Source organism: Elephas maximus, chromosome 3 (assembly GCF_024166365.1).
Source record: "Elephas maximus indicus isolate mEleMax1 chromosome 3, mEleMax1 primary haplotype, whole genome shotgun sequence".
Lineage (NCBI taxonomy): Eukaryota > Metazoa > Chordata > Mammalia > Proboscidea > Elephantidae > Elephas > Elephas maximus.
In genome coordinates, this window is record NC_064821.1 from 210,614,885 (window position 1) to 210,635,444 (window position 20,560).

The window sequence follows — 20,560 nt, forward strand, 5'->3', positions numbered from 1 at the left end:
CAAAAGCATGAATTCTTCTTCGGTCTTCCTTATTCATTGTCCAGCTTTCACATGCATATGATGCGACTGAAAATACCATGGCTTGGGTTAGGGGCACCTTAGTCTTCAAGGTGACATCTTTGCTTTTCAACACTTTGAAGAGGTCCTTTGCAACAGACTTGCCCAATGCAATGCATCTTTTGATTTCTTGACTGCTGCTTCCATGGGCACTGATTGTGGATCCAAGTAAAATGAAATCCTTGACAACTTAAATCTTTTCTCCATTTATCATGATATTGCTCATTGGTCCAGTTGTGAGGATTTTTGTTTTCTTTATGTTGAGGTGCAATGCATACTGAAGGCTGTGGTCTTTGATCTTCATTAGTAAGCGCTTTAAGTCCTTTTCACCTTCAGCAAGCAAGGTTGTGTCATCTGCATAAAGCAGGTTGTTAGTGAGTCTTCCTCCAATCCTGATGCCCCATTCTTCTTCATACAGTCCAACTTCTCCGATTATTTGCTCAGCATAGAGATTGAATAGGTATGGTGAAAGAATATAACCCTGACACACACCTTTCCTGACTTTAAACCAATCAGTATCCCCTTGTTCTGTCTGAACAACTGCCTCTTGCTCTATGTACAGGTTCCTCATGAGCACAATTAAGTGTTCTGGAATTCCCATTCTTTGCAATGTTATCCAGAATTTATTATGATCCACACAGTCAAATGCCTTTGCATAGTCAATAAAACACAGGTAAACATCCTGCTGGTATTCTCTGCTTTCAGCAGGGATCCATCTGATATCAGCAATGATATCCCTGGTTCCACGTCCTCTTCTGAAACCGGCCTGAATTTCTGGCAGTTCCTTGTAGATATACTGCTGCAGCCGTTTTTGAATGATCTTCAACAAAATTTTGCTTGTATGTGATATTAATGATATTGTTCTATACTTTCCACATTTGGTTGGATCACCTTTCTTGGGAATAGGCATAAATATGGATCTCTTCCAGTCAGTTGGCCAGAAAGCTGTCTTCCATATTTCTTGGCATAGACGGGTGAGCACCTCCAGTGCTGCATCTGTTTGTTGAAACATCTCAATTGATATTCCATCAATTCATGGGGCCTTGTTTTCGCCAATGCCTTCAGTGCAGCTTGGACTTCTTCCTTCGGTACCATCGGCTCCTGATCATATGGTACCTCTTGAATGGTTGAATGTTGGCTAATTCTTTTTGGTGTAATGACTCTGTGTATTCCTTCCATCTTCTTTTGATGCTTCCTGCGTCATTTAATATTTTCCCCATAGAATCCTTCGCCATTGCAACTCGAGGCTCCAATTTTTTTTTTTTCCCCCAGTTCTTTCCGTTTGAGAAACTCCGAGCGTGTTCGTCCCTTTTGGTTTTCTATCTCCAGGCTTCTACTATATCATAAGAAAATGACAAACCCCTCAATAGAAAACAAAGAAAAGGCTAGACAAGCATTTCAGAGGAGAGGAAAAACTGAATGGCAAATAGACATGAAAATATGCTCAATCTCATTAGTGATCAGAAAAAAAAAAAAACCTGTTGCCGTCAAGTCGATTCCGACTCATAGCGACCCTATAGGACAGAGTCAGGGATTGATATAAACTCTACAGGAACAGAGATCTGTCTATCCGTGAAGCAATGTCATTCCAGCACCAGCATCATCACATTAACAGGTGCTCAATAAACATCAAATGAATGAATGGATAGGCAAACTCAATATCCTAAAATGTCAATTATCCTAAAATTTATCTAGAGACTCCATATAAATCCCATACAATTCCAGTAAAAATGTCAGCAGGATTTTTTTGGTCGAACTTGACAGGATGATTCTAAAATTTAAAATAAAAAACAAAGGGACAGAAAATGAGGTATATAAACTTGATCCACCAGATATTAAGACTTATTAAGCTACAGCAAGACGCTGTCGTCTTGGAAGGGCAACCTACTGAAACCAGGTGAAATCAGTTAAAGGTGTTCTGAGGGTTGTTAATCACACTACAAAAAGACACATACACAAATATGCAAAAAATAAAATACACAGTAAACATACACACATCTATACACATATACGTACATACATACCGCCTGGCAGAAACATTAACATATAAACGGTCACTTATTCTGCAAATCAGAATAAACAAAATGAATGCTTCATGTATCTTCATCCCTGCCTATCTTTGCTTGAAATACAAAATTTTGGAGAATGAAAACTTGAGTTGTTATTGACTATATGGGCTTGAAGGAGTCTTGGTGGCACCGTGGTTAAGTGCTCAGCTGCTAACTGAAAAGGTCAGCGGTTCGAACCGGCCAGCCGCTCCGCGGGAGAAAAATGTGGCAGTCTGCTTCTGTAAAGATTTACAGCCTTGGAAACCCTATGGAGCAGTTCTACTCTGCCCTATAGGAGAGCTCTGAGTCAGAATTGACTCGATAGCAATTGGTTTGGTTTTTGATTGATATAAAGGCTTTTATTAATAAAAATAAAATTTCAAAAATAGCATTTTGATTATAATCTCAAATGAACAAATAATAACATCCTGAAATACAATTTACAGACCAAATGGTATGACCAAAAATTAAGATTTTAAAATTATCCCTTAATATCCTTAGTCTGTTGTTAATTTTCAAGTCAAACCTAAATATATATATGTGTGTGTGTGTATTTTCAAGGTAAGCATTATTTCAGAGAAGAATAAGCATTATTTTTAAGGATTAAAACGTATTTTTTTTTTTTTATTAAATATATATATATCTCTCTCTCTCAACACAATGGCAGTGGTTTACTTCGCTTTTTTTAAACAGCTGCTTTTGAGCAATAAAATCAAGTAATTAATAAAACTGCTGGCATATCACACATTATTTCCCCCCATAAATCTGTTTCTTTTCCTATACTCCTAGGTAATGGACGAATCACAGATACAGCCACTGAAGCCACAAGTCTGCAAGGTTTCCTACATGCCATTCTCTCCTTCAAATCCAATTACTAATCAAGAGCTGTCAACTTTATCTGCGCTCAATATTTTTCAAATATACTTCTCTTCCCTGTATCCTAATTGACAATGTCTTAGGTAAAGCCCTCATTTCCCACCTGGACTACGATAAGAGGTTTCTAACTGGTTCCCCTGCTTCCAATTGTATTTTACTGTAGGTCGTCCTTTGAGGACAAGTCTTAAAATGCCAGTAAGATCTTGTCACCTCCTTATTTAAAACAAATGCTACACTCCATGACATTTAACATAAAGTTCTTTTTTTGTTTTTCTTTTTAAGCTGGGGAGCTATGGTAGCGCAGTGGTTAAGAGCTCAGGCTGCTAACCAAAATGTTGATAGTTCGAATCCACCAGGCGCTCTTTGGAAGCCCTATGGAGCAGCTCTACTCTGTCCTATAGGGTCGCTATGAATCAGAATCGACTTGACAGCCATGGGTTTGGTTTTTGGGTTTGTTTATACACAGTATCTGAAGGCCTGGTTATTGCTGAGCTAACTCTCCACTTTCATTCTCCTCCAGGCCATGCCTAGAACAGCAGCTCCGGGTTGTGTCTGTCTGTAGTCGCCCAGAGGAAAGATGCTCTTTTCAACACTGTCTCCTTACGCTTATATTTCCTGAATACCGTTGGCCCCCTGATCTGCCACTCCATAGGAATCCTCCAAGATTCAGTTCAAGAGCTACCTCTTCCTGGAAGCCCTCCCTCATCTCCTTCTCCCAATTATAAATCATCTTTGTACCTATAATATCAATACCATTTCAACAGTACTTTTTATTCTACTCAGTAATTGTTTGACCAAATCCGTCATTGTTTTTTGTGACCTTCTTAAAAGAAACCCATTCTGTCTTCAATTCTGTACCCAAAGAGCTAAGTACGGAACCACAGTGTAGGCACCAATCAATCAAAAATGCTCACTGAATGGTTACATGAGTCAATCAGTCTAACCCTAAGAGTCTAACACAATATGTACATATACAGAATGTACTTTTTTAATTTTTATATTACTTACCAAATTTTAGCGCTGCAAGGATTCAACATATAAAGATCCATATTTTCTATAAGAATAGCAGATGTGCTCTATTTAAAAAGGGGGGAGGGTATTAATTACTTAAGTAAAAATAATAAATAGTATATTTCAACTCTAAAGCTTTCTAGGATTTCTATATTTTTAGATCTTAATATATACTTAAGATTTTGAAACATTCAATTTGGGGGAAAAAAAAAAAAATTAAAGTGGTTGAAGTTTACCAGTAGAGTTGCAGAGCTCAATTAGCCTTAAAACATATCAAATCCAATGTCTGTTACTATGAAGAAAAACTAATTTTCTACTATTTCCTTTTTAAAATGTCACACAGGTTTTAAGAGCTAAAAAACAGGGAGTAATATGTGAATAAAATTAAGAAGTCATAGGTGAAAATATCTTTAAAGGCAAAATACTGCATTTGTTATTGAATGAGGAATATATAGCTCATGCTAAAATAGTGCTCCCAGCAAACAACCCACTGCCTGTACTTAATAAAGTTATTGGTTTACACTCACATACCTTGGCTTCTGGATTTGCTGCCAAAATTTTGGCACCACATTCGACGGAGGCATAATTGTTTCGATTTTTCTGGACCTTTTTGGTAGCTTGTTGACCCCCATTAGAAGATGGATGCATAGACTGACCTGCAGACAAATCTTATTATAAACACATTTATATGATGATTATAACTGAAAATATCCTTCCTCAGCAGTACAACTGATCTCAAAATTAACAGAGTGCCCTCTAGAGAAGGACAGGCTTTAATGCTTATGAAAATATTTTAAAAATCTGCTAGAAATTCAAAATGTTTTACCTCAAACACTTTGTAATACCTCCAATAGACAAATTAACTACAAAAGTCCATATTACTTGATTTATGTCCAAGTAGTATAAACTCATAAAATGAAGATTTTCCATAAAAATCAAAGCTTTTTCGTATATACATTTTATTCCACTAAAGGTACAACTTTCCAAGTAATTGTTGATTATTGTTGTTGGGTGCCATTGAGTCTATCTCGACCCCATGTGTGACAGACTAGAACTGCTCCATAGGGTTTTCTAGGCTGTAATCTTTACGGTAAGGCACTGGTTGTCCTGTGGTTAACAGGTTAACAGCTCAGCTGTTAACCGAAATGTAACAGCCATTCCATGAGAGAAAGATGTGGCAGTCAGTTTCCATAAAGATTTACAGCCTTGGGAAATCTATGTGACAGTTGTACTCTGTCATATAGGGTTGCTATGAGTCAGAATCAACTCAACAGCAATGGGTTTGTTTTTAGTTTTTCATCTTTACAGAAGCAGGTCGCCAGGACTTTCTGGCACAGAGGTGCTTGGTGCGTTCAAAGAGCCAACTTTTCAGTCAGCAGCCGAGTGCTTAACTGTTCAGCCACCAGGGATACTTAGTTGTTGATTACCCATGGGTAATTTACCTATGTATAATTATATACAAATAGTTTTAATATCATTTAAAATGCATTTTTATAAATTATTGCATTGGGTTAAAACATAAAAAGGCAGTGCAGTGACTTTCATCTCAATTATAGAAAAATTGTGAGGTGCAAGGCTCTGTGTCATAAACCCTTAACAAACCAGAATGACTACAGCCTTTAAATTGTTGCTTCTATTTTCTCTACTGCTCTTACCCAAACTCAAACCATTGCTGTCAAGTCAGTTCCAACTAACAGCGACCCTACAGGACAGAGCGGAATAGTGCCATAGGGGTTCCAAGGCTGTAAATCTTTACGGATGCAGGCTGCCCCATCTTTCTCCCGAGGGGCAGCTGGTGGGTTTCAATTAGCAGCTGAGAGCTTTAACCACTGTGCCACCAGGGTTAAATTATCCGAAGCATTCAACGCAGATTTGGGATCACTGCCACCACCCTGTTCGCCTGTTACTCTTATAATTTACTACAAATAGAGTTGGATGAAAGTTCTATACTTTCTCTTTGTCCTTGTAGAATAAGTGTCAGAGTTAAGAGTTCTTTATATTAGGGTTATAAACAGAAAAATACTACTTCCTTAAAAACATTCAAAGTAAGTTTTAGTCCAGTGATTAAAAAGAGAAAAACAAATTTAAACTACCCTCTTAAATAAAAAAAAAAGGAGGAGGGGCGGATCCCAGAGCTTGCTTACTTTTTTCTTTTTCTACTTCCATAACTTTTTTCTTCCATTCATCAAATGTTGGAATATCTTCTGGATCTTTGGGACTTGCTATAGATGTAGGGTCAATTTCTCCCGGCTTTTTATAATCAGAACTCTGAAAGGGTTATCAAAATTGAACAGATTTCAACTTTCAAAGAATACAGATTAATAAATTACAAAAATAAGTACAAATGCTTCCGTCAAATTAATTAAGAGCCTTAGTTTTTATAATGAATAATAGCATTTTAGAAAAAATAGGTAAAAATAAACATTTGGAATTACTTAAAAGGTGTGTTTCTCTTGAAAGAATTCATACTTTTTACCTAAGCACCACGTATTGGCAACATAAGCATGAATTGTAAAAGACCCTATATTATGTTGTTAGCAAACAACCATATACTTTATGAATTAATAAAATATTCTAGTTGAAGTGTATCTATACATGTATTAAAGGGAGAAAACTAATAATATATTGTTTCTAAAATCTTTAACAAGTACCATATACATACAAATCTTAGGTGGCTTTAAAAATGTAAATATAAAAAGCAAGACTTTTAAATTTTAGAAGAAAGTCAGAGTAGTAAAAGATTTAGCACAATGCAGAACACATGTCTGCACATTTGGTTAGATTAAAATAAAAAATTAAATATATCAAAAGATCATAAACTCTAAGGATGAATTAGCTACAGACTGAGAGAAGGATCTGCAACACATTCAGCCAACAAAGGAGTATTACCAACTTTAAAGAGCTCCTACAAATCAAAAGGGGGAAGGGAGGCAAAGAATATGAACAATAAATGCAGCAAATAAAAACAGGTAAAACGTCCCTTTAGTCTTTCTGCTGGAAGAGCCTAAATTTCACCTCGTATTATTAAATTTAACTTATATTCTGAAGATGTTTAATAGAGCTTCTTCTCTACAGCACTCTAAGAAATTATTTAAATAAGGACTTTTTAAAATTACATATAAGTAAACAGAGTCCAAACCTGAAACAACTCTGTGTAGTATACTGGCAGTAGGTAGCCTGAAGTACACTTGCTCTCAGGGAGCACAATTCATGTCAGTTTTACACACAGCATTATTCAATCACCCTGATCTCATGGCAAATACAGTCAGCAAATTACTATAAAATTAACTATTAACAATAGTATATTATTGCTTAATAAAGTAGGAGATGGTACACGTTATACACCTACCTCATTTTTTAAATTATCCGAAGCATTCAATGCAGATTTCGGATCACTACCACCACCCTGTTCGCCTGCTGAAACTTTTGATTCGAATTCTGAGTTTGTTATCTTTCCTTTGCCATGGGAAGAGGACACATTTTCTATATGCTGGCCAACAAGACTATTTGAAACCAAAAGACATACAAACAAATTTTAGCTAGGTGGCAAGTTTATACAACATAAATTGCAATGATTATCATATACAGGGTAAATCGAGACAGGAGCATAGAGGGATCGGCTACCTCCCAATCTTAAAGCACATGCAAGCACACACCAGTCCATTCAAACGCCAGGCTGTTGTTATCACAACTCAGACAAAGGACAAGCAGCTGCCTGCACCCACCTTTCGGGCGGGCTGACAAACGAAGGTTGCTCAGCTGCAGCATTTGCACCGAGGGCCTCACCAACATCACAATTAGCCTCAGATTGCTCAGTTTCACTTGGCTTGGCTATAGGGATAGTACCAGGTTTTTCTATTTCACTAAAAAAAGAAACAAAAAAGCCAATCTCGTGATTTAATGAGTTTAACATAAAGTAAGCTAAACATGCCATCATGTTATTACCCCCCCCCCAAAAAAAGCATAATTTAAACCAAAAAAAGAAGTGTGCTTTACAGTTCTGCAGAATGTTTTCAAGAAATCACTTATTTGAAATCATGTAAAGCCAAGCTCTGGATCTGTTCACATCTTCAGCTTCGAAATAACTAATTACAAATTTTTAAACAAAATATTATAGGTTAATATTCAGTCTCATTAAAAATAAGATCTTTTACATTATTTACTCTAAATGTATCGTCCCTGAAGTTTAATGTCTGTCTACTAGTATATATTCTACTGTGTTAGCACTGTTGCCTGTAGCATCAAAAATTACCTATTATCTTAAGACAATGCACTCAAGTTCTCAGGCACTTTTAGAATTTCATTTAAAAAATGTTTACCCTGCCATTCTTCCCCACCTCACCTCTATTTTATTGATCAGTTACATTTAAGTATAATGGGAGAATAAGGGCACTGTTCAGATATGTATTATCTACCGTTAAATTCTTTCTGGAATACATATTTAATATTTACAAATTTTAAATAATATCATTATTTCTAAACATGTCTTGTTCTCTTGCCCCTTCCTGTTAAACCCCTAAATGGTAACTGGAACATATTTGTGTGCAGCTTCTGCCCCCCAGACCCTAGCATTCTTGGTAAAATAGTAGTGATGATAATATTATCTGCCACTTATATATTCTTACTATGTGTCAGTTATTGTTCTATACATTTTACATATATATAACTCATTTGATAAAATAATAATAAGAAAACAGCATTTTGTTTTGGTCTCTGGAGAGTTGCTGGGAGGAAGCTAGAAGGACTACATAACAGACTTTCTAAATTAATGACATCTTAAACCTAACTTTCTGAATATTTAGTATTAAGTCTGAAAAGGGTAGCTACTCAAACAATGACATAATTACGAATGGAATGCAATAGTGATACTTAATGGAAATGAATAACCTGAAAGTTGAGATTTTTATAATTATAAGGAACAGTATTCATATGACCATTGTGTTTCTTAAATAACAGAACCTCGCTTTACCTATACAATATAGAAATTTCATAGCTGGGATCTAATCAGCTTCATTGAGTTAGGCAGTTAATGTAGACTCGTTATACGCTCATTACATAAACAAAACACAGACATAATAGCTTAGGTCTGCTTTATAGTCTAAATTTCAAGCTTGAATATCAAGCTGCTTCAACTTATCAAGAAATTTTTCTATCATTAATGAGATTCTTTTTTATTCTTGGTAATGACTTACTCAAGCTTTGAGATTGGAGTGATCTCTGAGGTAGATGAGCTGGAAATATTTTCAATGTTTTCACTGTTCACAACCACATTGGAAGAATCTTCATGTAAATCAACTACAGGGAGTGTCTCAACCACAGGTGGACTTAATTTTTTTGATTCCTTATCCTATTTACAAAAAAAAATTTTAATAAAATATACGCACAAACACACATATACCACGTATATTAAGTGTTGAGGTTAATAAATCATCCCTTTATCTGATTTTATAGAAAGTATTTCTTCAAAGTGACATTATAAAGAATGTCCACAGAAAGTACTTTTGTAAAAATCCTGTCTTCCAACATTACCACTCTAAGTAATATAGTTCATCTTAAAATACTTTGTGTTCCAGTGTTCCTATGATGCTGGAAGCTATGTCACTGGCATTCACATTTTTCATGGCATTTCATAAACTAGGACAAGGAGTTTATCGCCTTCACATTTCAGGACCTACAAATATTTTCCTCTACCATTATAATTAACGAATGCTATCAACAAGATGGAGTCTCTGGGTGGCACAGTTAACGTGCTCGGCCACTAACCAAAAGGCTGGAGGTTCAAATCTACCTAGAGGCACCTCAGAACCTATGAAGCACAGTTCTACTCTGACATACATGGGGTCACCATGAAGTTGGAGTTCACTTACCAGCAACTGGGTTTTTTTTTTTAATTAACCAGACAGAAATCCTATGGAAGCAGGCAAAATAATACAACACATAGTTCTTGCCCCTGAGCAGTTTAGAAGATAATGTTTCAATAAACAACAACATAAGACATGTACAAATCCAAGTAACATTACAAAGCAGAATATTGTTCTTGCTGCTTCCTTCAGCCCTGAATGCACTGGGCTATCCACCCCCACACTGTGTGAAATCTACCTCATTCTTACTCATATTTGAAAACCTCTATCAGCCCTTTATCTCCCACAACTATCCCTAAGGAGAATTAACCATTCCCCTTCCTCCACTCCTTTGCTACTTCCTGTGTAGACTTTTATCCCAGCATCTGTAAGATCTCAAATGCCCATCTTTATGTCTCCGCCACTTCTTCAACTAGGCTATTAACTACCTCGACTAAGGACTATGTTCCACTGACCTTCATGTTTGCAGTGTCTAGAACAGTACCCAGCAGGCATTTAAATGCTTACCAAATGAATATCATCAAAACATACTACACAGTTACAGTACCACTACTAAAGCTCTGATCAGGGACACAACAGATGGATCCTGATAGAATGGAGAAAAATGTGGAATGGAACTCAAATTCTTAAAAAGTCCAGACTTTCTGGACAGGTTAAGACTAGAGGACTCCCCAAGGCTATCGCCTTGAGATACTCTTTAAACTCTGAACCAAGACTATTCCCTGAGGTCACCACTTAGCTAAGTAACAGACAGGCTCATAAAATAAAGAATATCAGCCATGAGTAGTGTGCTCCTTTAAAAAAAATCGCCTATATGAGACCACACGGTCAATATTTAGTCTAAAGCAAAGATGAGAAGGCAAGGAGGCAGGGAAACTAGATTACTGGAAATGGAACAACCAGAACAGAAATAATGAGAATGCTGACAGACTGTGAAAAATACAGCCAGTGTCACCAAATAATTTGTATAGGAAATTGTTAAATGGAAACTTAATTTGCTGTGTAACTTTCACCAAAAACACAGTAAAATATTATTTAAAAAAATGAATATCAAATGAAAGGTACGAGATTATGAACTATTATGGACTAAGAGCTAGGCCTTTGAAAGGAGGGCTTGGGCCAGCAAGGAAGCAGAAAGAAAACACGAAGTCAGCAGAATACAAAGTGTGATCATTTGAGAGAATTATTTTAAACGAAATTGGAAATTCACAAACAAAAGCAAAAGGTAGATTCCATTTTTATGGTGGAGGCTTTGAGAAAAGGACTATTACAGTATTTTGGTCTATGACAAACAGCATTGTCCGATACACCATATAACGCAAGCCAAATTTTCTAATCATTTATGAAAAAGAGTAAAAATAAACCAATGAAATTAATTTTAGCAATATATTTTATTTGGCTCAACATACTCTAAATATTATCATTTCAAATTGTAATCAATATAGAAAATTAATGAGATATTTTACAATTTTTTTTTTAATTAAGTCTTCAATGTGTATTTGATTCTTACAGCAAATCTCAGTTTGTACTGGCCAAACTTTAAGTGCTCATCAGCCACATGTGACTAGTGGCTACTGTACTGAATAGCACAGGTCTATAAGATACAGTAAGTGCTTCAAAGGATTTCAGCAAGAGTACATCATGATAAAAGTAATTCTAGAAAAGTAACAATGGCAGGGCTATTCAGGACAGTCATATAATTGGAAGGGCTACAGAAATCACTTTTACCCTTACAAACCTTTGACAAGTGTCTTCTGGAAAACAGTAAAAGAAGTCTCACTATATCTCTTTAGATAACAATTAAGCTATAAAATAGTTCTGGCTGAATGAAAAAAAAAATTCCTTCATTTTGAGTTGGAATTTGTTTTTGTTAATAGGTGAAATATCTATTGTATATTTATGCAAACAGCACACACCTTCTACGTTTGTTTGCCAAGTGTGCTCCCCTACCAGGTATTTTCATAAGTGCTGCTATGCCAATTTTTTTTATAAGTGTAAAAAAATTAGCATAGCAGTCTTACAAAAATAATTCTGCCAGGGGAAGGCAGGCCTGACAAACACAGAAGGTGAGCGTTATTTACATAAAAATACAGTAGTATCTCCTAAATCTTCTTTCTCCAGAGCAAATACGGGGAGTTCCTTCAGACATCCCTAATACTAAACAGTTTCCAGGTGCTTCAGCTGGTCAGCTTAAGGCCACTCGCCATTGACTTGATCCCAACTCATGGTGACCCCGTGTGTGTCGGAGTAGAACAATGCTCCACAGGATTTTCAATGGCTGATTTTTCAGGCGTGGACCACAAGGCTTTTCTTCTGAGTCACCTCTAGGTGGTCTCAAACCTCCAACCTTTTGGTTAGCAGTGGAGCATATTAACCCTTGGCATCATCCAGAGACTTCCTGATCAGCTTACAGTATATATACTCTTGTTTTTAGTATCTTTCACAAAATCTGGTACACAAGGTGGAAAACAATATTCAGAATGTAGTATGATAGAAAAAAGGGAAAGAACATATTTTAACCTATTAATTGTGAATTGCTATTCCACAAAAGTAATAAAATGTAAGTATTAAAATACTGATTGCTATATGCAAATACTTTCTTGAGTTGTAAACGAAGGTTAGAAAAAATTTTTCCTGACATCTAAAAATCTGAAGACATGAGATATATTATAACAAGCCAAAATGGAACCTAAGAAGATGTTATATGCTGAATTGTGTCCCCCAAAAACATATGCAGAAATTCTATCTCCAGTATCTGTTAATCTGACCCTGCCTGGAAATAAGAATGTTTTCTTTTGCTATGTTAACGAGGCCATTTCTGATTGGATGGGTCCTAAGTCAAACACCAAGTGGTGTCTTATAAAAAGGAAAAACAGACTCAAAGAGAGGGACACACACACACAAGGGGAGGAGACAAGTCAGGAACAGTCTACAAGCTGAGGAATGCCAAGGAACACCTAGGACTCCCAACAGGAAGGACCCCCCTCCCTGCCCCGCCACCCCTCGTGATTTGAACTTCTAGCCTCCAAAACTGTGAGACAATAAACTTCTGTTTTTTTTTTAAAGCTACCCATCTGTGGTATTTTTGTACAGCAGCACTAGGTAACCAAGACAGTTAATGAGGATTTATATCCAAACTTTTACTGTAAAGAGAATAGTCATATATATTGTTAAATCTAAAATTACATGCTTTCTCAAAAGTAATATTATTAGTAGGTTAACAGTCTTCAGGCCAGTTGCATTGTATTTCAAAAAGAAAAATTAGCAATATATTATATGGTGACCAAATAGAGCTTTTCTATCATGTGAAGTAGTTTGAAAAAGTATATTATTAAAAATTAAAGGAACATAGCTTACTTGTACATCCACAATGCAGTCATCTTTCAATTTATGCTCTTCTGGAGGGACAGGTAAATTTGAATCCACTTTTTCTGCTAATTCGGCATTGATAGGTCGCTCTCTTCCAACCTATATTACAACAAAAGAGAATAACTGAAAAAATTGTTTCACAAAACACACCTAAAGCAATATTAAAGAACATCTCCTTTTATATAATAAAAGTGATGTATGTATTTGATTCTAATTATTTTTATTTACATGTTTATTATCTATCTCTCTGCACACCCCTCCTCACCACTACAACTAAAATGAATGCTACCTGAGCTCGTGACGCTTTTGAATTGTGGTGCTGGTGAGGAATACTGAATGTACCATGGACTGCCAGAAGAATGAACAGATCTGTCTTGGAAGAAGTACAACCAGAATGCTCCTTGGAAGCAAGGAAGACTATATCTCACATACTTTGGACATGTTGTCAGGAGGGATCAGTCCCTGGAGAAGGACATCATGCTTGGTAAAGTAGAGAGTCAGCAAAAAAGAGGAAGACCCTCAACGAGACGGACTGACACAGTGACTGCAACAATGGGCTCAAGCATAACAACAATTGTGAGGATGGCACAGGTCCGGGCAGTGTTTCGTTCTGTTGTGCATAGGATCGCTATGAGTCGGAACCTAACAACAACAGCAGCCTGAGCTCAAGAATCTCATTTGATGCCTTAATGAGCACTGTACTCCTATCACCCAGAACTCTGTGTTAAGCACACAGTAAAATTTCACTAAGGATCTGATGAATGAATGCCCACACAGCACTTCAGCCTCGTGTCTCTTTTGCACTTACTCACTTTCAAGTTAGCAATTCAGGTGTCTATATGTCTTTAAATGTCTCTTCTAGAGTGTAAGTTTCCTAAAAACAAGGTTCATATTCATCTTTGTGTATGTTAGCCTCTCTAGCACATACGAGGTACCTACCTGTTTACTAAGAAAATATGTTTTCGTCCCTTAATGCTTCACTTAAACTCATTACTATATTATTCGTCAAATTTCTCATAGATGAGATTAGATCTAAGTCTTATAAACTGTAGGTGAAAGTATAATAGTCTTTTTGTAGGGCTATGTGGCAACAGTCTACAAATTTGAAATGCTCCATTCCAGAAATATACCCTACACAACTCAAAAATTTAAATAATCCATTTCTAGGAATATATCATCTCCACCTCTCCCCGCAAAAAAGAGAAACCCAAGCATGTAAATGTAATGATAAATATGTGTTGATACACACATGCATACATGCACACACACACACAGCTGGGAAGCAATATGGAAGTCCATCAATGCAGACATGGTTAATAGATTATCCATACGCTAGGATAAGTTAATAGATTACCCATACACTAGAATAAAATTGCAGCCATTAAGAATATAGCGACATGGAAAGATGTCCATGAGATACCATTGGGGAAGTCAACTGTAAAAGGGGGTGTCAGGTTGTAGGATATTTATGACATTTTAGTGAAAATAAAAATATTAATTTGTATGATATATAAAGGTATACCTATACTCACAGGAAAAGGTCTGAAAGTTTATACAACAAATAGTAAACTGTGGCTCCTTTGGGGAGGGGAATGAGATATGAATAAGAATATTTTATAGTCAATATAAATTATTCTGTAATTTAAAACAGATGCATTGAATTTTGGGGAAAAAAAGCCAAATTTAGTCAATACCCACCTTTTAATCAGTTAAAAGATAAAATAATAAACAATTTAGAGAGCATAGTTATTTCTGGAGTATGTCTATTTACCCAACCTCCTTATATAAAACCAACTACAAAGTCATTGACTGGAGACTCTCCTAGTAAACCTTATTTCCAATTTTTTTTTTTTAATTTAGAAGACTGAGATTTCTTTAGAAACCCTTCAACTATTGAAAGCATAAAAAAGGGAGGCACTGGCTTTCAGTACTCTGAACAGGCACTGTTTTTTTCCCTTCCATAGGACTCCCGATGTTACATCATTCCAAACATGAGCATCAGTAATAAATATATAACTACCTCAGATTTATTTTAATTAAAGAAGTAGCTGACTAACTCCTTAGATTATACTAAGGAAAAATACGAATCTCCCACCAAAAACTGTGGCATATTTTTGAAATTATTTTTATTCAGAATGCTTTGAGAATCTTCGAAAGCCGACACACACATTACATTGTCAACTTTATTTAAGGTACCTTTTTCTGCAATTGTACATCTTCATTTTCTAGTGCGCAATTGTCATCTTGAGAGTAATATGACGAAGCTGAAGAACTCTCTTTACAACATACATGCCAACTGGGAAGCCTGTAAAACACACACCACCACCACAAAAAAAAGGAAAAAAATTATGTCAACATATTCCCCACCAAGGGCTAGAATTTGAATAAATAGCACAAGATGGTTCCTATCCCAATGCCCTTAAGAACTTAACAATTTAATGTACATAACACGAGGGTGTTTTATTTAATACCCTAAGAAAACACATGCAGTGTTAACAGCATTGCAAGTAAGTTATGATGAAATCTATGAAAAGTACAAGAAAAGATTTCACAGAAACTATATCTGGTAATTATCACAGAAGGGATAGAGAAAGTTGTCAAAGACCTAACATCCTAAAAACTACATGTGCCAATGATACAGTAAATTTTACCAAATATTTAAGAACAGTAATTCTAAAGCTACCTAAACTGTTTTGAAGTATAGAAGTAAAGCACCCAAATTATTTTTATATTGGGAACATTAACAGTGATATCAAAAATTAACAAATAGCACAGACACAAATGAAAACTACAGATCAGTAGGGCTTATGAATTCAGATGTAAAATTACTAAAGAAAACAATAAAAATAATAAAGACTTATTAGAAAGGGGAAGGGTGGGGAGGGAAAAACACCAGACAACAGATAAGCGGTGACTTTGGTGAAGGGTAAGACAATACACAATACTGGGGAAGTTACCACAACTTGACCAAGGTAAGGTCATGGAAGCTTCAGACACATCCAAACTCCCTGAGAGACCAAATTACTGGGCTGAGGGCTAGGGACCATGGTCTCAGGGAATGTTCAGCTCAACTGGCATAACATAGTTTATAAAGAAAATGTTCTACATTCTACTTTGATGAGTAGCTTCTGCAGTCTTAAAAGCTTGTGAGTGGCCATCTAAAACACTCTACTGGTCCCACCTGGTCTGCAGCAACGGAAAATGAGGGAAACCAAAGACACAAGGAAAGATGAGTCCAAAGGACTAATGGACCACAACTACCACAGCCTCCACCATACTGAGTCCAACACAACTAGATGGTGCTCGGCTACCACCACCAACTGCTCTGACAACAATCACAATAGAAAGTCCCAGACAGACCTGGAGAAAAATGTAGAACAAAACTCTCACTCACAAAAAAAGACCAGAATTACTGGTCTGAAAAAGACTAGAGAAAACCCAAGAGTATAGCTGCCGGACACCATTTTAACTCAGTATTAAAGTCACTCCTGAGGTTCTCCCTTCAGCCAAAGATTAGACAAGCCCATAAAATAAAATGAAACTAAATGAGCACACCAGCCCAGAGGCACGGGTGAGAAGGCAGAAGAGGCCAGGAAAACTGGTAACGGGGAACCCAAGGCCAAGAAGAGGAGAATCTGGACATGTCATGAGGTTGACAGCCAGTGTCACAAAACAAAACGTATCCTAATTGTTTAACGAGAAATTAATTTGCTCTATAAACCTTCATCTAAAGTACAATAAAAAATAAAAAGACTCTAAGAACATACCAAAGGGATAATATAGTACTGTTACGATCAAATAGAGTTTAGCTCTGAAATTCAAAAGTGGTTCAATATCTAGTTTGCCAGGCAAAGATACCAAGAAAAAATATCCATGATTATTTCCACAGTCAATGAAAGACAGATAAACTTACACATCCATCAAGATTTGTACAACTATAAAATAGAAATAAGTAGATATTTAACATGGGAAACATATGCACATAATAAATAAGCCTAAAGTCCATTATCATACTTAGTAAAGAAACCTAAAAGGACCCCTATTTAGGTCTGAAACAAGACAAAAATGTTCATTATCACTAGAGAGTAAAGGAAATATAAAAATGGGAAAAACAGTAAAATTATCATTAGTTACAAATAATGAGCTTATAAAACCCAGCCCGCTGCCGTCGAGTCGATTCCAATTCATGGCGACCCTGTAGGACTGAGTAGAAAGAAGTGCCCCACAGAGTTTCCAGGAGCACCTGGTAGATCTGAACCGCTGATCTTTTTGGTTAGCAGTCGTAGCTCTTAATCACCACGCCACCACGGTTTCCCATGAGCTTGTTATGTGTGGAAAATTAGAAGCAATTGTTATTAAAAGAATTTTTAAGTACTGGGTATAAAATTAAGAAACAGAAATCAATATAGTTTTTATACTCAAATCACCACCACCAGTTAGTTATCAGATGAAGAAAAGTCCACCTTTAGAATAAAAAAAATAGAAACGATAAAATATGTAGGTATAAATTTAGCAAGAAATGTGCTATTAAGCAGAATTGTTTGAAATTGCCAATATTTGACATTCTTTTACTTAAAAAAAGTCAACTTCATATAATTCAAATGAATATAAAAGATTTGAAAACCACATACTGAGAAGGTAAAAACTTTTTTTTTATTATTATTAAACAGACTGGCTCTGATCTTTACATTAAAAAAAAAAAAAAAAAGCCAAAATAGCAAAGAAGATTCTTTGCTATAGGAAACCACAATAATTAAAAAATATATGGTACTGAGATGAGAAAGGCAAAAGGAATCCCCCAGCTGACTGGAAAGAAATTCCAGAACAGCAGTGCACAAAGAACAGAAGGCAACCTGTCCAGACTGGCAGTAATCAGAAACTCCAGAACAAACTCCTTCAGGAGGATGAAACTTATAGGGCACCTGATGAGTGTTTGAAAGTCCCACTAGAGACTTAAACGAAACTGGCAAAGAGTATGTAATAACAAAATAAACAAGATATTAATTAAAAAAAAAAACCAAAAATAGAGAAAACGAAAATAATTTACTGCCTGACTCAACTGTGAACAGCATTTACATAGCCATACTAGTGTAAATATTGAATCCAACCCAAATTGTGACAGAACTATATTACTAGCAGCACGTAGTTATGAGAATCTGATCATCTCCAGTAAAAAGTCAAAACCAAAAACCAAACCTGTTGCTGTTGAGTCGATTCCAACTCATAGTGATCCTGTAGGGCAGAGTAGAACTGCCCCATGGAGTTTCCAAGGAGCACCTGGTAGATTCCAACTGCTGACCTCTTCGCTAGCACTTAACCACTACGCCACCAGAAAAAACCCACTGCCATTGAGTCAATTCCGACTCATCCACCAGGGTTTCCGTAAAATGTCAAAAGTGATATTAAATTCCCAAAGTTGATATTAAAGCAACTATTTCAGAGACAAAAAGATAAATACCAAATTAATAAACTAAGAGATTAAATTTTTCCCTGAAGATGTAAAATGGGGAAATGGGAAGGAGGGAATGGTTTCTTTGCAAAACAAACCTTTTAGAACTATTTGACTTTTAAAGCTCTTTGCACATCTATCAGCAGCTGATCTTCGACAAAGGGTCAAAGTCCATTCAATGGGGAACAAACAGTCTCTTTAACAAATGATACTGGCAAAACTGGGTATCTGTTTGCAGAAAAATGAAACAGGATCCATACCTCACACCAAATATAAAAACTAACACAGAAGGATCAGAGACCTAAATGTTAAAGCTAAGAAGATAAAGTTCCTGGAAGGTAACACAGGGATAAAACTAGGGGACCTAATTTTTGGCATAAATAGTCTATCAAACACAACTAAACATGCAAGAACAACTGAAGATAAATTAAGCAACCGGGACCTCCTAAAAATTACTTATATTCATTAAAAGACTTTATGAACAAAGTACAAAGAGAACCTACAGACTGGGGAAAAAATCCATGGCAATGACATATCAGACAAGGGTCTAATCTCTAAAACATATGGAAAATATCAACAACTCAACCAAAAGACAAACAATCCAATCAAAACATGGGCAAAGGATATGCACAGACACTTCACCAAAGAGGATATTCAACTGGCCAACAAACATATGAAAAGATGCTCACCATCATTATCCGTTGTTGTTGTTAGGTGCCATTGGGTCGGTTTTGACTCACAGAAACCCTACATACAACAGAACTAAACACTGGCCTGTCCTGCGCCATTCTCACAATCATTGTTATGTTTGAACCCATTGTTGCAGCCACTGTGTCAATCAACCTCATTGAAGGTCTTCCTCTTTTCCACTGACCCTGTACTCTGCCAAGCATGATGTCCTTCTCCAGGACCAATCCCTCCTGCCAACATGTCCAAAGTATGTGAGACATAGTCGCACCATCCTCGCTTCTAAGGAGCATTCTGGTTGTACTTCTTCCAAGACAGATTTGTTCATCCTTTTGGGAGTCCATGGTATATTCAGTATTCTTCACTAACACAACAATTCAAAGGCGTCAATTCTTCTTCAGTCTTCCTTATTCATTGTCCAGCTTTCACACACATAGGAGGCAACTGAAAACACCTCGGCTTGGGTCAGGTACACCTTAGTCGCCAAGGTGACATCTTTGCTTTTTAACACTTTAAGGAGATCTCTTGTAGCAGATTTGCCCCATGCAATGCATCTTTTGATTTCTTGACTGCTGCTTCCATGGGTGTTGATTGTGAATCCAAGCAAAATGAAATCCTCGAGAATCTCAATCTTCTCTGTTTATCACAATGTTGCTTATTGGTCCAGTTGTGAGGATTTTTGTTTTAACTTGAGGTGTAATCCATACTGAAGGCTGTGGTCTTTGATGTTCATTAGTGCTTCAAGTCCTCTTCACTCTCAGCAAGCAAGGTTGTGTCACCTGCGTAACACAGGTTGTAAACGACTCTTCCTCCAATCCTGATGCCCCTTTCTTCTCCATGTAGTCCAGCTTTTCGGATTATTTGCTCAGCATACAGATTGAACAGGTATGGTGAAAGGAAATAACCCTGATGCATACCTTTCCTGACTTTAAGAGATGCAAATCAAAACTATAATGAGACACCATTTCAGCCTTGCTAAAACAGAAAATAACAAATGCTGCCAAGCCGTGCGGAGGCTGGAACGCTTATAAACTGCTGGTGGGAATGTAAAATGGTACAACCACCATGGAAAACAGTATGACACTTTCTCAAAAAGCTGGAAATAGAAATACCTTATGATCCAGCAATCCAACCCCGAGGTAAATATCCAAGAGATATAAGAGCAATGACACAGACATACGCACACCTATGTTCACTGTGGC

At 36.4% G+C, this 20,560-nt stretch overlaps 1 protein-coding gene across 2 annotated transcripts in view; it reads right to left on the bottom strand.

Annotated features, from left to right (window-relative positions):
- SUCO (SUN domain containing ossification factor) overlaps window positions 1-20,560 on the bottom strand; it is a 137,389-nt gene that overhangs the window by 67,577 nt on the left and 49,252 nt on the right. Inside the window, exons 2-9 of one of the 2 annotated variants that reach the window (XM_049881200.1) lie at window positions 15,419-15,527; window positions 13,211-13,321; window positions 9,185-9,339; window positions 7,718-7,855; window positions 7,342-7,495; window positions 6,137-6,260; window positions 4,524-4,648; window positions 3,990-4,057 (exon numbers count right to left, since the gene is read on the bottom strand). In XM_049881200.1, the coding sequence (XP_049737157.1) occupies window positions 3,990-4,057; window positions 4,524-4,648; window positions 6,137-6,260; window positions 7,342-7,495; window positions 7,718-7,855; window positions 9,185-9,339; window positions 13,211-13,321; window positions 15,419-15,527 (984 nt within the window). Of the gene's footprint in view, window positions 1-3,989; window positions 4,058-4,523; window positions 4,834-6,136; window positions 6,261-7,341; window positions 7,496-7,717; window positions 7,856-9,184; window positions 9,340-13,210; window positions 13,322-15,418; window positions 15,528-20,560 lie in introns of those variants that run through there. The other variant, XM_049881201.1, reaches the window with a different exon arrangement.